At 43.8% G+C, this 23,280-nt stretch overlaps 1 protein-coding gene and 1 long non-coding RNA gene across 3 annotated transcripts in view; one reads left to right on the top strand and one right to left on the bottom strand.

Moving 5' to 3' along the window:
* The window catches only part of LOC135904078 (uncharacterized), a 65,898-nt gene that overhangs the window by 17,616 nt on the left and 25,002 nt on the right, over positions 1-23,280 (bottom strand). For both annotated transcript variants that reach the window (XR_010565002.1, XR_010565001.1), the window contains exon 3: positions 3,380-3,555. This is a non-coding gene — a long non-coding RNA (uncharacterized lncRNA). The remainder of the gene's footprint in view (positions 1-3,379; positions 3,556-23,280) is intronic.
* LOC135904077 (acetylcholine receptor subunit alpha-like) overlaps positions 1-23,280 on the top strand; it is a 162,946-nt gene that overhangs the window by 131,886 nt on the left and 7,780 nt on the right. Inside the window, exons 4-5 of the mRNA XM_065434670.1 lie at positions 15,251-15,360; positions 17,707-17,887. Coding sequence (XP_065290742.1) covers positions 15,251-15,360; positions 17,707-17,887 — 291 coding nt within the window. The remainder of the gene's footprint in view (positions 1-15,250; positions 15,361-17,706; positions 17,888-23,280) is intronic.

Raw genomic sequence — 23,280 nt, 5'->3', positions numbered from 1 at the left:
TGCAGCTCAAGTCGCCTGTCGCATCGCATGTTTAGAGAATTCCTCAATATAGCCATCGAGGCTGTAAAGCGTCTACAAATACAAATAAAATGGTAACAACACCACAGGTGTTGTTACCAACGCCTCAGGTGGGATACAGTGGCGTGCCGAAAAAATTATTGTTTAATTAATGGTGTTTCGTGTGAGCTACATTCAAGCGAATTTCATGAATGCACGTTTGATCACGCCTATAGAGATCATGTGGCATATCAAAGTTACAGCTGGGACTGAAACGATTATGTGGCGCGCATGCGGGCTACCCACACCGGCCCCGCTGCGAGCGCCACGCAATGGCTGACACAAGCGTCATTGTGTGCTTTCTTGAAGATGGTATCAGTCAGCTTGGATCAGTCAATTTGTGTAGTTTTGGCCACACGTTCAGCCCTGATGGTGTTGGAAATAATATTTTCGTTAGTTAGTTAGTTAGTTAGTTAGTTAGTTAGTTAGTTAGTTAGTTAGTTAGTTAGTTAGTTAGTTAGTTAGCTGGTTAGTTAGTTAGTTAGTTACATCATAATGTAGGTCAATGACAGGCCATGGTAGGGTAGGCTAAGTAGCGTAGATAACCGGTGGGCCGTTAGAGTTACGCAATGGGTACCAAGGAAAGGGAAGCGCAGTTGGGGATGGCAGAAAATTAGGTAGGGAGATGAAATTAAATTTGCAGGTCAAGTTGAAATCAGCTAGAGTAATACAGGGACAATTAGAGATCGCTGGGAAAGAGAGGCCTTCGTCCTGCAGTAGACATTTAAATAGGATTATTATTACCATTATTATTATTATTATTATTATTATTATTATTATTATTATTATTATTATTATTATTATTATTATTATTATTATTAATAATAATAATTAGGTACTATATTGTGGCAGAACTTGCAGGAGTTGGCGCCACCTCTAACCAAACTTCAGTTAGCTTAGATAAGGGGATATCATTGACTTTAGCAGATGTGATAAAACCAAATGTGCCCGTGTGGCCTTTCTCGTCCGCTCACCATACACACACGGAAACTGTACATTATTGTCAAATGAGCTGCAGGTGCTTAGTTCTTCATACCATTAAGGTAACTGGTATCGCTATACTGCTAACATCCTACGACATGTTAGAAAGAAACTGTTACATTTATATTGCCATTGAAGCATTGAATACAGGATAAACAACCTTCCATTAGAGTATAAATAGAGCACTCGACGACCGTCTATTCATTGAGCTTGTATTCCGCTGCATCGTTCGCTGCTCGTTTTTATCTCGCATTTACGTGTTTTCGTGTACGCATGATACTCCTGCATATCGCCCTGCAAATCGTCCTCTCTCTCTTTCTTTTTTTTTGGGGGGGGGAGAGGGGTGAGGAGGTAGTGAGAACACGTAGGGGTATTCGGCGTATAAATAAACCGCAGCGTGACCTTTACGTTACTTGCCGCAGCAATTAATGCAGCGGCGCTGTTTCCCGTCCAGACATTATTGAGCTGCTACTATAAGCAGCTCGCACTACTCGAATGTAACGCGTTTCTTCCTGGGATGTCTTGTTTGCAGTCAGCCTTTTTAAAGGGACACTAAAGGTTACTATTAAGTCAACGTGGACTGTTGAAATACCATCACAGAAACCTCGAAACGCTTGTTTCGTGGCAAGGAGAGATTTATTTTAAGAGAAAATGCGTTCTGAAGCGTCCGCGTACCTCTAGCGCAGTTCAAATCGCCCGCCCTCCGATCGAGGGGTACTGACATCATGGTCTCATAGTGACGTTGCGCCATCGGTGAGTAGAACGGCGTCCGCAGACGGCGCTACGGCTTTTCTGCGCAAAACGCAAACGCGCGGCCAGAAACAGAGCCAAGACAGAGCCGACAGCAGAGCGAAAGCGGGAGTATGGTGGCTAGCGGAAGGAGAAACGAATTATGTCCCACATTACGTCCCACGGCACACGGAGAGTCCGTTTTCGTTAAACTATAGGCTGCGGCGAGCTCGCAGCGTGGTCGGCGTGGTCTGTGAGAAGTGACGAGCCTTTTCGCACTCGCAACAAGGCATAAAAAAGTGCGAATAGATGCAAAACTCGGCCTAGAAACGTGCTTCGCCACAGCCGACCCAGATGTCGTTTCCCGCGCCGCCACCAGGCGCCGCTACTATACCTCAAGCTCCAGCGCAAGACGCCCATAAGCTGGTACTTCATTCTATGACGCAAACTTGGACGCTCGTCGCAATGGACCCTGACACCGACAGATTGGCTCGCGATGGTGGGCTCAACTTCAGCGATTTGAGCACTGACGAGCGCGACCTGCTGCTGAGGGCTCGCACTGCCGGCGTCGTTGCGTACTACGACGGCGGCCTCGACACCGGCTCTCCGGAGCGGGAAAGCAACGAGGGCTTTCCACGACATCACATGGACGTGGCATTCTCGCTGCTTGTTCCGAATGAAAGTTTCGCGAGCCAGCAGAACCCTCACAGCACGACGCGATAACGAAAGTACTGAAACTCCAAAGCGTGCGCGGCGCAGAGTCGAGCGCGCAGAGTCGAGCGAAAACGAAACCTTTCGAACACCCATATTACTGAAGGGTAACGTCAAAATGTTATTTTTTCTTAGAATCGAATAGACGTAGACAAGCAGCATTTTTTCCCGTCATATAATCGAATGAAATGATATTTTTAATACGAGTAGTTGAGCATTAGTAACACAAATTATGAGGAGTCCTTTCGCCATCGGGCTAGTACCGGAATGTCGCTGGGGGGTCTCAAATCGTGTCATGCATTTACCTCAATTTCTCGGTTACTAAAGCTCTGTTCGCGAATAAATTGACGCCTCAGACGTTCTAGAACATTGCTCTACCACTTTAACTTGAGTTTCTGGCAACCTTTAGTGTCCCTTTAAAAACACAAGACCTGGCTTGCGCTACGGAGGCTGCAGTGCTGAAACAAAAAAAAAGGACGAATAATAGTGGGCAGCGCAAGGGCGGACTTCCGACTAAAGGTTTATTTATGGCTCTATACAGGTGCATATACGCACATCCCTTAACACATGACCGCCAATCGCAATTGTTCCTTTGTTGCCCTTGGCAACAGGCTACACGCACAATCGCTGTTTTTTAACTAAAGCATATTCAGCTTCACCGCTACGTATGCGCATGTTCGTGAACACGTGACCCCTATAGCAAGTTATCCTATACGTTGCCCACGTGTCTTTCGGTTGTTTGTCACGCATTCATGTATTCATATATACGTATCGATGAAACTGAAAATAAACACTTAGATGGTAGGAAGCGCTTGCGACAGTCCTTTGTTATTCATACTTTTCTCTGTTTCCGCACCGTCGTTGCTTTCAATATGAATTACCAACTAGCCTTTTCCTATACCTTGTTCGTTGCCTACTGGTTGCGACTGCTTTCACGGCGCATCGATCTTGCGAAGCTTGAAACGACGCGCTGTCTATCGGGGCCCGATGTCGTCGCTCAGTGCGCCAGCCCCTTGTGTCAGCCCCGCTGTTGACCGAGACGCAGAGGGCTGTCGATTTCGCCGACGACGTTAAAACCTGCGAGCACGCGAACAGGATGGGGACCGCCCTTAGTTGAGACGCCAATCGTTGCTTCCGGACGCTGGCGTACGCGATTATTGATTTCGTCTCTATACTTTCGCGCGCATCGAACCAGAACCAACGGAAGTATAAACGTAACAGAACGCAAAAAAATAAAGACAGAAAACAATAGAATAGAAGGAGTTGCGCAAAGCAAGAGAAAATCCACACAGCCGACCTCGAAAAACACGAGAAGGCTAAGGTCAACATAGCGGAAATACGTATTTGCAATCCTGGGTCCTTGTACCGCGTAACACGTTCATTTACTATCTTCATTTATTTTTTTATCGGCGTGAGACCGCAGAGTTCTTCATTTCCGTAGTGTATGCGGTTGGTGTATGCGCAATTAACCAGTAATGCACGCGTCAGTGATAACGGGTGTTAAGGATTATTCGGCGAAGTTACTGACCATGTAATGTATGTAACGCGGCTTCATAAGACCTGCCTAGAGACGCTTAACGCTCCAAAGCCCAACTTATCATTCTTATTATGTGGAATCTGATGCCGTGAAATTTTCATATAAGCCCTGTGTGCTTAACGCAATGTCCAAGTAGCGTTGTCGATACGCTTGAGAAAGTTTGGATAGTTATCAAACCAGTTGGTAACTAATAATTTGTCATACTAATTGATTTGTGCTAAAATTTCATTGTGCTTTCTTTTTTTTTCGTTCGCTCTCCATGGCCAAAAATCAACGTGAACAAGTTAATTTAATTTTCTGCGCTGTAGACTGGTGTCAGGGTTTTGAGGGGTTAACATCTGCTTCGAGGTGTTTCGCCTTTCGGCTTTTCTTTGTCGCTCTTCTGTGGCGCGACGATTTCCCTACTATGTACAGAGTGGAATTTCGTGACGTCATGTATGCACCCACAAGGGCACAATGCATTCAATATTTTCACTTGCATTACCCACTTGTTTCAAGTCCTGCAAAGCCAGCGGACGGGCTTTCCTACTTGGTGTGTGTCGAGTTGTCGATGAACGGCAGCTATTGCACAATTTCTATTTATCGCAGGGTAAAGAAGAAATCTTCTTTCCACTCAGTCATTTGTGCCTGACAAGCTCCGTACCAAATATGACGTCAGAACTTCTCATCGGCATGCTTGCATTGTGTTCATGATATTTTTCTTTTATGTAAATATGTCTTCTTTCTGAAGAGCAAGCAGGTATTGGGACGCTTTTTGCTGCAGTTACCAACTAGTTCCTTCCTCTGAAAGAATGAGTCAATGGATGAATTTGGGGGTTTTACGTGCGAGAACCACAATTTGATTATGAGGCACGCCGTGTCGGAAGACTCCGAATTAATTTTGACCAACAGTAGCTCTTTAAAGTGCCCCAATGAACGAGGCACGGGCGTTTTCGCATTTCGCCCTCATCAACATGCGATTGCCGCGGCCGGGATTTGATCCCGCTACCTTGTGCTTAGGAGCGCAACACAATAGTTACTAAGCCACCGCGGCAAGTCTTATTCCTTCCTTCGACCTCTGTCAACTACATATGTTGTTAAAGAAAACAATGAACTGCTACAACAACAACAACAACAACAACAACAACAACAACAACAACAACAACAACAACAATAATAATAATAATAATAATAATAATAATAATAATAATAATAATAATAATGATGATTACGTGTGCGGTTTGTTTCAATTAACATTCCTTGATGCGAGCAAGCATTCTCCTTTAGAGAAGTAAAAGAAATTGGAGTTGTATTCGTTCGTGGAAGGTTGCGCCTTCTGATGATGAAATAGGAAAACTCGGCTTTTCTTCCTCTTACCTGTCGGGGATTAGCCACTCGTTTCCACTAAAACAAACTTTAGCTTCTTGCTGCTAGATTCACTCGGCTTTTCTTAAATGTGTAATTAGGCTGCGCATCAATAGAGGCCCACCGCTCTTGAAGAAAACACGACGTCACCGCCATTCAACAAATACGAAAAGAAGTTGAGCGCTCGAAGAAAAAGCATAATGAAGAAAAGGCAGAAACGCTTAGCCATTTTCATTATATATAGAAGCAGAATACTTAATTTTCGTCTACTACCGAAACTAAGAAGGCGACAAGCTAAAATACGAAGAACGCGCGGACGCCAGCTCTATCCAGGGGCGATATAACGCAAAGCTATTCTAAACTCTTTCTATTCCATTTCTGTAATCAGCCCTCCACGATTGGTGAAAAATTATACAGACTAGCCCCACTTCGCTTGTTTGTAACGCGACATCACGAAAACCGCGAAAACTCCCCATCCGATATGACCAGTACATACTGATTATGCGTGATCAGACTGAACAAAAGAAAAATAACTATTGCCGATTCTTCACCTTTTTCGCCATCCGTACACCACTATTGGTCAAAAGATTACAGGCTACACCCACTTCACTTTTCTGTCACGCGGTGTCACAAAACCACAAAAACTATCCACGTGAAATAGACGTGTATGCATTAAACATGAATTATTATAGCGCCAAAAACTGATCTTTCTTGTAATTGCCCGAGTCTACTCCGTACAGAAATGAATAGATGTCTGCCAACCCATCGCTCTAGCACTGAAAAACTCGGGGCTGCCGGAAAGAACGAATTTATTTGTGTATAATAAAAAAAAAATGCGCGGCGGTATAACGTTGTCGAGCCCTTTCGCCAAGTATACGACATCGCTCTGTTGACTCTTCTTCGCTGAGGATCCGCTTTAGTGGCATTTTTACTCACCAGCCACCGCAAGCTAAACAAGGGGAAGCGGACCAATCGCAGGCGCCGGTCCCGCCATCGTCACCCGGTTATCTAATTGCGCTATCTGGGTTCCAACGAACCCTTTTCCACTTGTGTGTGCTCCTCGCTTCCTGTGAGCCAATTAGACAAGAAAAATATGTGAATGTAGGCAATGCTATTCGCTTTAAACGCAAACAAAAGTTACCGCATATAATTGAGAGGAGTGTTTGATTGGACGGTTCAAACAACGCTGCCGGAAGCCGCCCGATACTTGTTTCGGTGGGTATCTAAATTTGACATCAGGAGGTTTGAATAAAAACAGATTCCAGCAGTTTGACTTTATAGGCCGGACATCAGTGAACTAATGTTGAGCGGGCTATAGCCAATGATGGCAGCTTCTGGCGTGATCGTGCTCCCCAGGACCAGTATTCTCCACAGCTGTAGCATCATCAGAATGGCTACAGCGGCGGAGAATAGCATCGGCAGAGTTAACGATGTTTACTACAATAAGCACCCAGAGTTTCAAAAAAAAATCATATGAGGAAAGTAAAAGCGACTGAGAGGTAGTATCCTGGACTGCCAATCTATTGGTCGGGAGTTCAAATCCTAGCGGCAGAATGATAATCTTTCTTTCTTTTCGTAAATTTTCTCGCAAATGATATTTTTTTTAATTCCAGCGACCGACCGATATCAAAACGACTAGGGGGAATGAGCCTGAATAACAGCTATCGCTGTAAAGTGCCTTCCGTACGTGCGAGCTTAGCGCCAAGGCTATCGACCATTCACGGAGCTAAAGATACGCAGGGCTTGACCTCGAGCGCATAATCTACATACGTACAAAGCAAACAGACTGCTGCGCTGCGCTTCCATAGGACAACCTTCCTTCCCACAGGAAAGACAATTTTTCTCTCGTGGGCGCACTCATTTATGCTGTATCTCCTACATTACTCTCATATGTTTGGCGGTCCTTTTGCCCTGTCTGTGTATTTATTAGCGAACTCTGGGTTTATTCTGGTTGCGCGTCCATGTATTTGCTTCCTTGTCTTTCTGTCTCTCTCGGCGCTTTGGTGACACTCACGTTTTCTGTGTAATGTCGATGTGACTATCGTGCGTGTGACTATCGTGCGACGACCCATCTTTGTGACCGCCTATTGCACTTCTCATAACAAAGTATCAGTTCACAGTGAGAAGGAAACTTGATGAGATCAACAAAACGCTGGTAGAAGAAAAAAATGTTCAAACCCTTGTCCGAATAACAGTTGTCGAATATCCTTTATTCGGCCACTGTTGGTCAGTCTAACACTTCCTGTTCTTTGAGCTTTTCAGAAGACATTTGTGCCCCGAATTCAGTGCAGCTTAGCTCGCAGTGAACCTGACTAACACCTTTTCTTTCGATACTCGCGAAATGACTTCGCCTGAACCGAAAAACTGATGGGTTCGCTGTTCCTTTCTAAAGTAACGATGTAGAAGTGCTCTCAGTATTCACGGAAACAACGCATAGGCCTATCGGGTTCTTTTCGCTTCGCAAGCAGAAAAAATAATTTCAGTAAAAAGGGATGGGATAGCGGCATTGTCTTGCTATCGCCATACTAATCTTTTCATCCAAATAATTAAACAAAACGCAGCCAAGGAGTTCTTAAAAGGTTATTGATAGACGACAAAAGAAATCAATGTCATATTGGAAGTTCCTTTAATTAAAGGGATAATGCATGAGTGGACTACCCCTTGGAAGCACAATATTTCTGCAACGTTCTCGCTTTAAGCTGCACCAAATGTATGTTTCTAGGCAAGTTCCCCTTCGGCAAACAGACGTTAATTAAAGGATCATTCTTAAAGCACACCGTGTATCAACAGCAAGTGAAGCCAAGTAGACGTCTCGTATTCCACAGCCCTCTACCGTTTCTAGATAATGGATCGGTTGTATATGCGTGGCGCGTAATCATTCACGAGACGGCGGGACAGGGCACTTCCGGCTCAATCGCTGCGTGAATATTAATGAGCCTAGCGTTTCGATCCGAGCGACAACATGAGTCCCTTTATATTTTTAACATCTCTACAAATGAGGAAACGCGCTCAACAAAGACATCATTTCCCGAACCTTTCCTTTATACAACAAAGGCTCGGTGAAAATTCCCGAACCATCTACAGCTATTTCAAGCGGTGTACTACGTGACGTGCATTGTGCTCCCTGACTGGCATCGCTTGTACGCCTCCTTTTTTTTCTTTTTTTTAGATATTCCGCGTTCTGTCAGCGAAATTTTCGACCTTGTAAGGCACAACGTTGCGAGAACCTTGCGATACATACATACATACATACATACATACATTATATATATATATATATATATATATATATATATATATATATATATATATATATATATATATATATATATATATATATATTCTCAGACGCTAGCTCTGCTTGTGCCATTAATAAATCTTCGCATCTCTTTTTTTTTTCATCCGATAAATGAGCGAATTCGAGGAATAACAGATGAGCGATAGCAGGGGGCAATCTTGGGCTCCCCATTGTAAGGACGTGCGCAAATCAGGCATATGGGATGTCGCCGCCTCGTTCTCACCCTCTCAAAAGAACGCTTCAGCAGGCCGCCTTCGCCTCCTTATTTGTGGCGCTAATGGTTTGAAAGCCCTGCGGAAGCGCGCGACTCCGCGGACCGCCCGGCTGGGCCTCACTCAGGCGTGCGGCTAATAACCCGCTGTTTCAGAGGTTTGCAAAAGGAGCCAGGGGCCTGTGAAGGCCAGACGAGGCAAGCATGACCCTGAACATCACCGTCTGCTAGCGCAGCGTCGCGAACCTGAGCTCTTGGCTCGCGAGAATCTTCGTCGCTCTAATTAACGCTAACGCAGAAAGTTTCGTTCACAGGATGCTGGTCAAGCGTCGTTCCTTCGGAGCTTTTATTTTCTTTCTTTCTTTTTTTCAATTTTTTTCCCGACGACGCTAATTGAATTCCGTGTCCGGATGTTCGGATTTCTGTCCTTCCGCGAGGCATTGCGCCGTTTGTCTTCGAATCCGTGGTCCAGCTGTCCGCATGTTCATCTGTCTTTCGCTCGCCTACTCGGGGCAAAGCCAGTTTAGCGCTTACGAGCCTATTGCAAACATTATTGCTACATGTTGCTGTTCTCTCTGGTCATACCTTTAGAGCGTGAACTACGGACCGAATTCTTGTCATTGTACTCCTCAAATAGAGCTGTGGACAGCGAAGCAAGACTACAGCCAATGCGCAATCACAATGCAACTTTCTTTTTTGTGTGTGTGAGACCGGCAAGCAAGATCCGAAACACTCATTTTTTGTCTTCAACGGCCACGCTCGCGGAAAACGATAAGCAAGCAGATTCGTATCCAGAGCGAGAGACCATAACACATCTAAATTAGATTATTTTATCCGCTGGTAGGACTGACATCGCACTTACAATGGCCAGTCATCGTATGCGCGACGAGACAACCACGAGAGGAAATTTCGTTTCGCCGTAACATAGCCACTCCACACGAGAGCTCGGCTAGGAAAGAAATAATTAGAGATTTGCGAAAGGTAAGCTGCAGGAAAAGAACTCATCGCTCAAAGCATTCAGATGAACATTGCGTATTCATGGGTTATGACATCATGATGACAATGACGGCAAAAAGAGCTGCTTTCAAACGTTCAATTCGAAGTGAAAGGATTAGACGTCGTCACATGAGCTGCAAGCCAAAACAGTCAAATAACATTTCATCGAACAATACAGGGGCCACTTTCAGTGAGCAGAAGGCTGTGGGTTCAACTCTATGGCCGCGGCTGCCGCATTACGACGTTCTCGAAGCACAAGACCGTCGTGTGGCGTACTACACGTGCATTAAAGAACCCCAGGTGGTCAAATTATTCTGGAGCTCTACGCTACGGCACGCGTCACATCTCACCATACAGATTTAAATTTAAATGTTAAAATACTCCGATGTTAAACGTTAAATGTTAAAAGATGTTAAATGTTAAATGTCTCGGCAACCTTCAAGAGAATAGGCCATATAATCGATATTTTACTTTGAGGCTCATGTACACAACACCATGCGGGTGAGCTCGGCTGACTTTTGTAAAAGGTTGTACTTTTCTGCTGCTAGAAATGCTTGAAATCAAGAGCAAAACTCCTCAAGTGCAATTGCGTCTGCAGCTTCACTGACCAAAAGCTATAATGACTTGATATCTATGCGCGGACGGCGGCGACAAGCAGGTGTCCCACTTGAGTGAAACTATAATGTAGTACAATTTGTAACAGTCAGCCCCCTGCTCTTCCACTCTCCTTCTAATGATCAAGTCGGCTGCAGTACCCGGTTCACAATTTCCACCTGCGAGTACTTTAGGACCGTTTTAGTCTGAAAGGTCTTAACGAGCTTGAGTGAGGACGAAACCACCGGTCGATTTGAGGGCGACTTCAAATGGTTTTCGGTTCAGGAGGCTTGGGGTCGATTACACGCCTCGATTACACGCTCGGGCGGCTAAAGGGAGCCACCCTGTTTAGGAAGCCAAGTTAACCTCTCACGGTTAGGCGAGGTTGTTGAGAAGCCCTTAAATACTTGGAAACCACCGGAAGTTATACTTAGCCAGTTTTTGTCTACTTGTTTGGTTGTTCCAAGGGGGACAAGTGAAGTCAGGCAGGCAAGACGATGAGCTAACCATTGTGTGTGTGTGTGTGTGTGTGTGGGAGGGGGGGGGGGGTATGTGTAGTGTCACCATGCTTGATATTTCTCGGGGACGTGAGACCAGTAACGGTATACTCTCTCTTCGTCTGATAATATCTTCTGGTGGTCCCGCCATGCTTCACTACGGCATCCCACGTGATTCACTTTCCAGTTTTAGGAAGTTGAAACCCAAATAAATAAGTTTATTATTCAGGTTTGCGATACTCCGTTACCTTCTGCTAGGCAAAATTTTTTTTTACAGAAATCGATAAGATCCAGTGGAGTGGTAATGGTAGAATATCGAGTAGAAAGATAAAAATATAATTTAACGACTGAAAGGCTTTCTTGTCCCATCGGGTTGGCGTTTGTGGAATCTGACCATCTTGAAACCTCCCGATAAACAATATGGTCGGTTAGGTGACTTGTATATGCCGTATCAACATGAGAATGGTATCTAATAATGCCTCTTCATGCGAGAGCAAGTATCAGTAGTCAGCAACAAAGGATATAATAAAAATTCAACTAAAGAGAATAATTAGCCGCAAAAAAGGAGGGATATCAGCGCATGCGTCGCTGTTACCTCCTGCTGTACTGCCGCCAAGTTACATCTAACGCGACAACGGAGAGTGACCGCGCGTGTGAGTCTCGTAATGTGCGAAGGGCGAGGGAGGGCATCGACGCACGTGAAGCTTGTCTTGGACGACGAAGCTCGCGAGGCCCATCTCGCCCAAAGTGCGATTTGTATTAGGGCCCGCCAGGCGACGAAGTTGTCCAGCAGCGTTTGGAGGCCCCGAAGCGGAGCTGAGTCCCCCAATACAGATGCGTGGGGGCCATGACTTCTGAAAAATACCATGGCGGTTTCCTATATGCATTGAAGGGCGGCCAAGAAGACCCGATAGGGGTCGGCGTAATTTCAATGGAATACGGTGCTGCGATTAATGTCCGAAATATGTGAATGGTGAACATAAAGAAGAGACAGAAAAAGGCAGAATTCAAAGACATATTCAACATTTAATTATCGGATTACCCAAAAGAACATAATTTCGATGTTGTCGTCTTAAACATCGAAACTTGGTTGACCCTATGTTTAATATTATTATTTCTTATTTTTTTTTATTATAGGTGTATGCTTTTCTGCACTGAACAACTACCAAATAGCCATCTCGTAATGATAAATATTAACATCAGCCATAGCTCCTGCAGACGATAAATATAGCGACTCCAACTCCCACATGTCTTTTCCCTTTGGATCTAGCTTTTTACGTTGCGACCACATGGCAGTGCTTCGCGGCTGCACTCGGCTCTTACGACACAGCAATTAGCACAAGCGAGGCCCTGGCATTTGGGACATTCGGCATCGCACCATCGACAAAGACCAGGACATCATTTTTCAGAGCCTGCCGGTTCACCGGGCATCGCCATCGGTAATGACCTCTCCGGCGACGCTGACAGCTCCGCCCAGTGAAAGTACCCTAGGGGCAGTTATGATCCCTGTGTCGAGAATAGCTCCTGCGAATCAACGTCATTTCCTTCTTAGCGGCATCATGCTAGCCTGGAGCATGAACGTACTTTGTTGTGGCCGATAAGCGTGCAACGTTTCCGCGGAGACAGCGATCTGTACGCTCTGCACAGAATATGCAGGCGCGTCACCTAAGCTAACAATTGACTTTGCGCGGCTCCTTTTAACGACTACACTTAACGAAGAATTTTGTCAGTATCTTATCGAGATTATGATCTTTCCGTTGCCGTTTATCATCTACTCTCTCAGGCAAGCGAGCTTTCTTCTCGATGTCAAAGCCTTTTTGTCCCTTAATGGAGGATGGCCTTTGTGTGCGACTCTTACGAATAGCATGTATAGGGCAGGCAAGCTATTCATCACTCGCGTTCATCAATTTCACAATATATAGCTGCAGAGCTAGTAAGGCAGTCCGCTTACTGTACGTTTGGTAAATAGCTGGCGCGTCAAGGAGAGCTGGTATAGATTAGCGCGAATATTTATTTTTTTCTGCTCTCTGGCTCTCTCGATATTCGTTATTTTAATTACAGTAAAGCGGTTCTTGTTCAATTGACTCAATAATACTTAAACAAGCAATATTTTCCCGATATTTGTTTTTTAACTACCGCGTTGCACGCCATTTTACAAATAAATATACACAAAAGTGTGATCCACACTTTCGCGCCTTCTCCAGATGCTTAATTCTTCTCATCCAATAATTTCTCCTTTTCATCCATTCATTCAGTTTCATATTCTGAACGTTAGCGAATTAGAACTAAATACTACGACGCTTTTGATGCTATGAACCGCAAAGCACACAGGATTGCAAACAGTTCTGCCACGGTGGAAGATGTCTCTCGGGATAATTTAAATGTTTGTTCTAGCGCTAAATGTGGAATGACGAATGCTGAAGTCGAGGAGTTTTTATGACACGAACCATCTGTATAAACGTGTATGTACTGGGGATATAAGGAGTAAATTTGGAAGAGTGCCAGTTGTTGGGCGGCTACTATGAACATGTCTCTCTTAGATATAATCCCGTCAACCGATAATTCTATTTTAGGACATGTTAACATCCAGGGAGGGTAACAAACATCCACTTTGCATATTTCAAACCTTGGTAATAATGTTTTATGTTCTCGAATAACATCGTGAATTTTGCTTTTGTTTCTTTCGGTAAGCGCGAGGTTTAATGGATGATTCTCGTGTTGGGTCAAAAGAACATTCGCATGTCAAAATGTCAAAAGAACATTCGCAAAAATGGGTTATCTTTAGCGATTCGCATGCCGCTCTCACATTACTACAGAGCAATAAGAAAAATTCTTTGAACACTTTGCTATTGTATGAGACACTCAAAGAACTTACAAAAGCAAGCGTACTGAACCACGTAATTGCATTCCAGTGGATACCTGGGCACTGCAATATTCCAGGAAATACTGCAGCGGACGCAGCTGCGAATCGGGCGCACAATAACGTGGAGACAACCAATCTTCCTCTATTGCGTAGTGAAGTCCGTCTGCTCCTGAGACAGATTTCTTGTCGCCTCAGCAAAACTACCTGGTTTGATCAGCAAACTAAAAACTCTGAGCTATACTTCATAGACCCATGTATACACTTAACAATGCCGGGAAATCTAAGAGACAACAGAAAATTTGAAACATTGGTACACCGCCTGCGTCTTGGTACTGCATTCACTAAACACTTCCTGTACAGGATAAAACGTGTCTCTAGTCCACAGTGTTCTTGTGGCCATACAGACGAAGATGTGCATCATCTTCTCCTCGAGTGCACTAAATACAATCCACAAAGAAGGGTACTGCAAGCAAATTTGTTGATATTAGACAGAAGACCTTTCACTCTAAAAAAAATACTTGGCCCATGGCCAACTGCGGGCCTTCAAAAAAGAGCGCTTCTTGCTCTGAAAAAGTTTTTAGAGGATGCCAACATTTTGGGAAAATATTAGGCATCAGCTGATCCGAATGCGCTAAATGAGTAACATAAACGTTGTTCGTGATTCATAATTGGTTTATGAGGCGATCGCAACTTTTATGCAATATGTATAATTCTGTTCTGTACTTGCAGTGCATTACATGTGTTGAGTGTTCTGACTGTTCTAAATATCTGACTTTATATATGCGTACATGGACTGGACTTATGCACAGAACTTTGCGACTCATATACTGTTGGACCGTATATTTTTTATTCATCCAGTGTTCTACTGAGTGTTCTACTGAGTGCCATCTTTCGTGTCGCTATTCTCCTTTTTTACGCAAACTTGTTTTCCTTTGCCAAGTGACAAGGAGTAGCCGGTGCCACCATAAAGGCGCCAACCTCTCCTAAAATTTCATCTCAATAAAAAAAAAAAAAACTACGACGCTTACGATTCTCTTAGGCTGCACGATCGTGGTCTGTTCGTCTGGGTGTCAATGATTCGGCTGCTGTTGCAGTGACTTATAGCATACAGGAGTGTCTGGTTATCCGGTCTCACTTTCTTTATTTGCCCTCTCTCTATTTCCCGATTCCGATAGCATCATTTTCCAAGACGATTTCTCGTTGAGCATGGCTCTCAAGACCGTTGCCGTGGCTCAGCGTCTATGGCCACTGATGTTCTCACATAACGTGGTGGCGATGATGATGATGATGATGATGATGATGATGATGATGAACACAACAAAGTCCCTCGCACGCAACTAACTTCTCAGATTCGGGACGCACTGCCCTCTGAATTGTTATTTTCGGGATTTACACAGGCACGGAATCATTGCTCGTCTTTCTCCGCTTTCAGGAGTGGTTCGACGAGTACCTCGTCTGGGACCCGTTGGAGTTTGGGAACTTCAGCAACCTCAGGCTGCCCTGCCAGAAGATTTGGCTGCCAGACATCGTTCTCTACAACAAGTCAGTACAATATCATCTTTTGGAACCACATTTTCCTGCATAGATATTCCAACTCCGGCGAGCAAAAACAAAGACAAGGCACCTCATACAGACACACGCAGTTTCGGCGCTTCTTCACTAAACCCGTCATCTGCCTGCAAAAAAGAAAAGAAAAAAAACGGAAAAAAGAACAGCTCGTGACTGTCCGATGTCGACTAAGCTATGCCCTGAAGTGTTGTATCAGCACGCAGCCTTGTACTGTTACAGCGCGTCCATGTTTTAATTCTTGTTGGTCATGTTCCATTATGACTTTATTATACTACTACTGCTACTATTACTGCTAGCAGCAGCGGAGCAGCAGCAATATTAGTAGTAGTAGTAGTAGTAGTAGTAGTAGTAGTAGTAGTAGTAGTAGTAGTAGTAGTAGTAGTAGTAGTAGTAGTAACTATTGCGACTACTACTTTACTCTTACTGTTAAAGGCACCTTGTGTGCCTTTAACACTGTGCTTCATCCTCAGAACAACGACGAAAGGGAACGCTCCAAACAAGAAACCCAAAACGATAAATATACGCAAGGAACGTAGGAGGCGTGCTACGCTATACTTTGGCCTCAATACTGGGAATGGTTATGAAAGTGGGGATCAAAGGGAGCAAAGGCGCCATTGTGGGAATAAGCTGGTTTTTGGGAACGCAAGAACATTTGCACGGCGTTGCGAGAACTGTTCGCACGCCGTTGCAGAGAGCGCCACGCGCTCGATTGATTCGGAACAACAGCAGGACGACAGCATGATCAAGTGTCAGCAGGAACTGCGCCCAGAGCGGTTAACAGGAGCCACCCTGACCGCGTTCCGAAAAGCAAAGGGAAAGTTTCGCCTTACACTCGAACTAAGTAACGGGAGCCCTTTCTGTCCGTCCACAAATGCAATGCGTGGCAGCAACTGGCTGGGTGTTCGCCGCTTTCCTTCTGTGCTCTTGATGGCCTGTCGCTAATGGACGAAATAACGTTTGTGCTGCCCACCAGGCCACTGCTCGAACCGTGAAGCAGCTCCACTTTATTTCCATTGATAGCACCTCAAAACAAAACCTGAACGATGGACATTTGCAGGAGGCTAATTGTACCACTATTACGGTTCTCGGCCACCTTAACGCTATAAAAATAAAGTAAGCTGCCTTGGAGATTAAAAAATTCTATATCAATATTAGTGTTAATGTCATTCCGACGAGCTTAGCAACGGTAAATGCACAGTCGGTCCAGCCCATTTCGTCCATTGAGAGTGTCTCGCAAAGTTTGCTTTCCGGCAGCTCAAGGACACACCGAGTAAAATTGGATGGACTATAGAGACAAATACCTTTATTACAACCATACCTTTCACTTGGCGTACGAAGGCCGAGGTCTCAAAGCTTCTTTTTTGAGAACCCCGTAGGACTGATATACAAATTGGGGCTGTCTACCATTGGAGTTGTGTACACGTTCCCATTATAGTTGATGCGATGTGCCGTGCGTTTCTCCTCATGCCTCACATTAAGGGAACCCTCCCACGCACGTCATTCGATTTGCTTGAGCACGATATACAGAAATCCAGTGCAGCGCTAACCGACATACATGGCGTGTGTATTTTAGCAGCACCAAATTTTTTAGATTGCCTATGGCAGATAGCAATTCTAACCCTTGATCTAAATTACTCGATGGCATGATCGTTACTACTACTAAAAATCAAAATATTCAGTGATATAATTAACGTAATTACACTAATGAACTTTTTAAGTAATTACATTTCGCCACATATTTCAATCTACGAATTATAGCCGCTGAGTTCGCACGGCGTATCCACTTGGAATTAATTCGCTGGACAGCACCAGTTCCGTGATATAAATTTTTAGTGTCCGTCAAAATGCATTGGTGTTCCAGTTACTTTTGTGCTTCAGTGCATAAAACTCCGATTCCATAAGTAAGGTAACTGAAACATCAATGCATTTGGATGGACACTGAAAATTAATATCTCAGAACTGGTGCTGTCCAGCGAATTCATTCCAAGTGGATACGCCATGCGAACTCACCGGCTATAATCTATAGATCGAAATATGTGACGTAAGGTAAATAATTCAAAAGTCAATTAGCAAAATGACGTTAATTATTCAATCGAACGTTTGATTTCTCGTAGAAGTAATGGCGACCTCATCGAGCAATTTAGATCAAGGATTAGAATAGTGCTCTCTGCCATAGGCTACTTCTAAAATAGTTGGTGCAGCTAAAAAAATACACCCTGTATTTTGTTCAAGGGCTTGTTTACATCCACGTCTTCTACTTACACACTCTCTCTCAAGCTCGCACCTAGCTACGGATGTCACTGTGTGCTCTGCTCGCAGTGCGGACGACTACACGCGGGGCTACTTCCAGACACGCGCCATGATCGACCCCCAGGGCCGAGTGTTCTGGCCGCCACCCACCAAGTTTCGCAGCACCTGCCCAGTGGACGTGACGTACTTCCCTTTTGACGACCAGGTGTGCACAATGAAGTTCGGTTCTTGGATTTACGACGGGCTTCAGGTGAGTGAAGCAGCGTTCCGCGTTGCGGTTCCCTCTAAGGACGACCGATTATCCCCTAGAGCACTCAACAAACGCACCTCTCGATTGTGTTTGCACGAACGGATTAGGCACTCCTTTTTTTGTCATTGTGGTCCTTATAAAATAGAATTTGAACATTCTATATAGACTACCTGCACACTTCTCATCAACAGCTTTGCCTTCTAGACTTCTCTTTGTGCCTGTACAAGGTCATATTTTTAGAGTAAACCTACACAAAAAGTCATGTGTTGCAGACAGTGCCGTTCTGTGCCATAATCTGATCGATCTGATGTGACAGGGAACGACGTTACTTGCACGCCAACTCGCAGTGTGGTGATAAATAATTAAGTTGATAATTATTCACTTTAGGGCACATGTAGTAACGCAGAATTGAAAACGAGCAGTAACCTAGCATTTGGGAGAAATCCAGTGCATGGCCCTATTTTCAAGGTTTATTTATTTATTTATTTATTTATTTATTTATTTATTCGCTTGTTTGCTTGTTTGTTTGTTTGTTTGTTTGTTTGTTTGTTTGTTTGTTTGTTTGTTTGTTTGTTTGTTTGTTTGTTTGTTTGTTTGTTTGTTTGTTTGTTCATACTCTTAGAATGCATGTCAAAACAGGAGTTGTGTTGGGCACAAATATAGTGCTATCAAAGGGAATACACAGTTTTTTACTTTTTTTACGAAATGCAAAAGCCAGAAACGAAGAAACAAAATGCTATCATACAATACACATATTAACACAACTGAACAAGGAAGTACATCTGGACATACAAATTCTTATTTCAACACTTGGCAGTGGCAATAAGTCCAATACGTGAGATCACTCAACAAAGCCTCCTCAAATATGTCGAGATCATTACACAGTGCAACACCATTCAGTAACTTGTTCCATGTATCGATAACCCACACAATAAATAAATTTTAATATGACTCTTAGTTGTGTCTCAATGGCTTTCCGCGCTTATACCGTGCTTTGTGCGAGAGCGTGGTGTGTCCATAATGAAAGTTTTCGTTATTTCAGTTAAATATTTGCCAAGCAATAGCTAGGGAAATGATTTCAGGCTGTGATATTCATTCTTTGCAGCACAGTAGGAATTGCTACTTGCGTCCTCAGTCTTGTTACCGACTGCGTTCAACGTGATGAGGTAAAAATATTAAAGCCCTATTTTGAAACCGTTCACATTTCGCGATGTTTTTTTTTTTTATCTCTGTGTATGGTTTCTAAATCAGACATGCGTATTCCGTCAACGGCATAATGGCAGTTTTATACGTTAAAAGTGCTACTTCAGTTCTCGCGTCACCAAGATTACGACGAAGCACCCACAGCTTTCTTTTTATGTGTGTGTGTGACTTATCACATATATATATGGCGCCCCAGCTCAGTTTATTCGTGACGTGAACACACAGGTATTTATATTCTGACAAACGGCAGAGCCATTCGTTGTGAATCACGTAATCAAATAACAGAGGCTTGTTTTTTGGGTAATAGGCATAAAAACGGCTTTGCAAGGATTCAACCCCATTTGCCATTTCTGGCACCAGCAGTTTATCATCCCCAAGTCTTCATTATGTATTTCCTGATCACAGATAGAATCTACCTTTGAGTATATAACTGTATCATCCGCGTAATGCCTAACGGAAACGTCGGGCAAGAAACCGCTATTCATATAATTAATATAAAGCGCGAACAGCTGTGGTTCTATGACATAGCCCTGGGGAACCCCTGAGCCTACCGCTCGCCTCGTACTTCTGGTGCCTTGGATGCAAACCACCTGCTTTCTGTTAGTCAAATAGGCTGCAATCCACTTTATGAGCGTATCATTCTGCAAGATCTTGCTACGTTTAGGTAACAACTTGGGATGCGGTATTTGTTTAATGCTTTCCTAAAATCGAGAAAAATAATATCAACCTGTCCTCTAGCGTCAACACATTGGTTAATGAAGTGTGTTACCCCTGTAAAAATGGTCGCGGTAGTGAAGCGCCGCCTAAAACCATGCGGTTGGTTGCCAATTAGAATATTCTCTTCAATAAATTCTGTTAAGTGCTTAGTAAGTATACGCTCCAGTGTTTTACAGCATGTGCTTCTCAATGGCACAGGCCTGTAGTTGTTCACTCTATATTTAGCGCCTCCTTTATTAATCGGTATTCCTTTCACACATTTCCAGTCATTGGGAACCTCTCAAGTTTGCAAATATTAGTTAAATATGTCAGTTAAGTAGTAGCAACACCACTCAGTGTAACTTTTTTAAAAAAGCATTTAGAATCCCATTCAAGCCGGTTGGTTTTTTTACATCAAGTTTTAGAAGCAGGTTAAAAGTGCCTTCTTGTGTCACCGAGATATCAGTTATACGCAAGGCAGGGCAACACAGGCTTTATTCCAGTAAAATACCATCATCGCCCGCAAACAATGATTCGAAATAATCATTAAAAGTACGGCCAACTGGAAATTATCGGTAACTGCGAAGTGCTCGCCAGTTAAGTATGCATCCATCGACTCTTGAGCTGATAGATAGCGCCAAGAATATGTCAAAATGTGTCGTAATCTATGGCGTCATGCATTATTGTTTCAATTTACACGTATCAGCACTCCATTTCGGCGGCTGGAGCAGTTAGCAGTGTATTGGACGAAGACTACGTTGTGTACATCGCGAACAAGTTTTTTTTTTTTGAATGTTGACCGTTCCTTTTGGGAATAATATGAGCCTGGTGTGCAAAAGTTCACCAGTTCCCTCCGACCACGTCCAGTTTAAACTTGTGATGAATATTAGATTGCATACATTTCCTGCGAAGAGACTATTTCTATAATCAGGTTCAAACAATCATAGTGCCTCAGAAACAGATAGCAAAGCTTGTGGTATAGGAATGGAAAAGCTGGCGACGCTTCAAGAAAGATTTTTAATTCTTCCACTTCAAAATATGTCTCAGTGAGCAAGGAAAACTTGCTGTACGAGAGAAAAGGCACTGTGCAACTAAAACTGAATTTGATTACACTTTTCAAAATTAATCTATAGCCATTTGCCATATTACTGTCCTAAATGATCTTTCTAAAGACCACCTTGCATATCTTAAAACAAAAACTGTGAATGCGAGTGAATACTCCGTCTGTGAAATAAGGCAGGTGTGAGCGTGCGGTTAAGAGAATGCAACACATCCGCCGCTCTGACCGTGAGGGGTCCTGGCTAACAACCCCTGAGATATTCTTGTGGGCACTCAAATACCAAAGGAAGGGGGCAGGAGGATGGACGCCATGGTATATTATATTTTTTAAGGTTCCACACGCGTGATTTGGAAGATCCGGGTTCGGCTCCCATCTGCAGACAGTTACCTTTTCCTCCAGTTTGATTTCCCGCTTTCGTATTGTTTGTACATTTCAAATAAACAACGAAAACTTCTTGGGTGTTTTCTCTGGATTATTTGCTGTTGTTTTTTCTTCATAGGGATGTAACCAACAAATATTTGAGACACTCGGAGCCGCTTATATACTTCTCGCTCATCTATGAATCGACCTTGCGTGTTGCATCCGCCTAAGGGAGTTTAATTGAATTGAATTCTAGGGTTTTACATGCCAAAACTACGATTGGATTATGAGGCACGCCGTAGTGGGGGACTCCGGAATAATTTTGACCACGAGGGGATCTTTAACGTTCCTTCAAAGCAGGGGACATGGGCACTTTTGCATGTCGCCCCCATCAAAATACGGCCGCCGCGGTCGCGATTTGTTCCCGCGACCTCGAGATTAATTGCGCGGGTCATATAAGACGGGTCATCGGAGATACCACGGAAAGAAGAAAACATCTCGGCAGAGGCCGAACACGAACCACCACAAGGATGTAATAAGAAACGTGCAAGGGCAAGCGGCACCATGCAGAGATGAAAGCATCACGGAACGCAGATAAGTGCATCGGACTTCGCGTACACAACACGTCGGTGTCTCATATACAAGGATAACACCGCCAAACCAGCTGTGTTTCTTTACTTAATTTTCTTACTAATTCAGTCGTTCGTTATATTTCCACAGTAAACCAACAGACAAAGTGTCTCCTTCTGTTGGATGCGTACGGCTGTGCTTGCCCGTTTTGCTAAACTTTTGTTTACAATACTGTTGCTACACGCGTGCTTTATTATATCACAAAATTTGCTAAAACCAATATTTTTTTTTACATTGCGTGGTTTTAGAAGCTTTATTTAGATCTATACGTCAATTGATGTACTCAAAGTTCCTTTACACCTGCGTAGATACCTGCACTGTAATGCTTGTTACCTTCTGCGCGTGCCTGCCTTCCAAAAGAGTATCCACATGGGAATAGACGGCATGCTGAAAAAATATACGCATTAAAACTGGCTTTGTTAACAGCAACAAAGCAAAAAAAAAGATTGAGAGGGGGAGGAAGAGGGGGGGGGGGAGTCGACGCGTGTCGAATACACCCTTCACTGGATTAATAATGCTGCTCTCCTCTAAGCAGCATTTCGGGAAGACTGGCGCCTTGTATTTACGTATGGTCTCTTTCTTTTTCTGTTATCTTCATCTGAATTTTTTTAGCACCCTTGTTTGGTTTCAAACCTTGGCGTCAGTGAAAAGAGAGGCAGGCTTACCGATCCGGACGGCGCATTACTAATGCAACGCGGATTCATTGGTTCACAAAAAAATGCTCCGCTGCAGAGTCATTAGCGCACGTTCGCCCTCATTTGCATATCTTTTGGCGCAGCAATAGAACATAACGCTCTGACATTGTCATAGACTCAAGTTTCCCACCTACGTTACCATGTAGATAGGCGCTAGGTTACTTGCATAAGGAAACCTAAATGTACATGATAACCAGATAAACAACATAGACAACACAAAGAATAAAAAAAATAATTATGGGGTTTTACGTGCCAAAACCACTTTCTGATTATGAGGCACACCGTAGTGGAGGACTCCAGAAATTTCGACCACCTGGGGTTCTTTACTGTGCACCTAAACCTAAGTACACGGGTGTTTTCGCATTTCGCCCCCATCGAAACAAACAACATAAAGACTAATCGGCTAAAGTGTACTAAAGCAGATAAGGGGGCTAGAGCTCCCAAATGTGAGCGCGATACGATGAGCTGTTATTCTAAAGTTTCGATTAATGCTGTTTCATTTGCCTGCAGTCCATCCTACACAAACAGCGTTTACCAAAAAAAAAAAGAACAGCGGCGCATCCATGTTGCTCAACTATCATTACAGAAAAAGAAAGAAAGGGGCTTGCGCGAACACGAAATCCTTGTGAAGTGAAACCTGAATGAAACAAAACCATTCACTTCCAACCGCGTGATAAATTGCTTCCAGGAAAGTAATCTGTGTACAGCGATCCCAGTCATCTACCTTTAGACGAAAGATCGACGGCCTC

Source organism: Dermacentor albipictus, chromosome 1 (assembly GCF_038994185.2).
Source record: "Dermacentor albipictus isolate Rhodes 1998 colony chromosome 1, USDA_Dalb.pri_finalv2, whole genome shotgun sequence".
In the NCBI taxonomy this organism is placed as follows: domain Eukaryota; kingdom Metazoa; phylum Arthropoda; class Arachnida; order Ixodida; family Ixodidae; genus Dermacentor; species Dermacentor albipictus.
The sequence above is the reverse complement of the archived record's forward strand: the minus strand, read 5'-3'. Positions and strand labels throughout refer to the sequence as shown.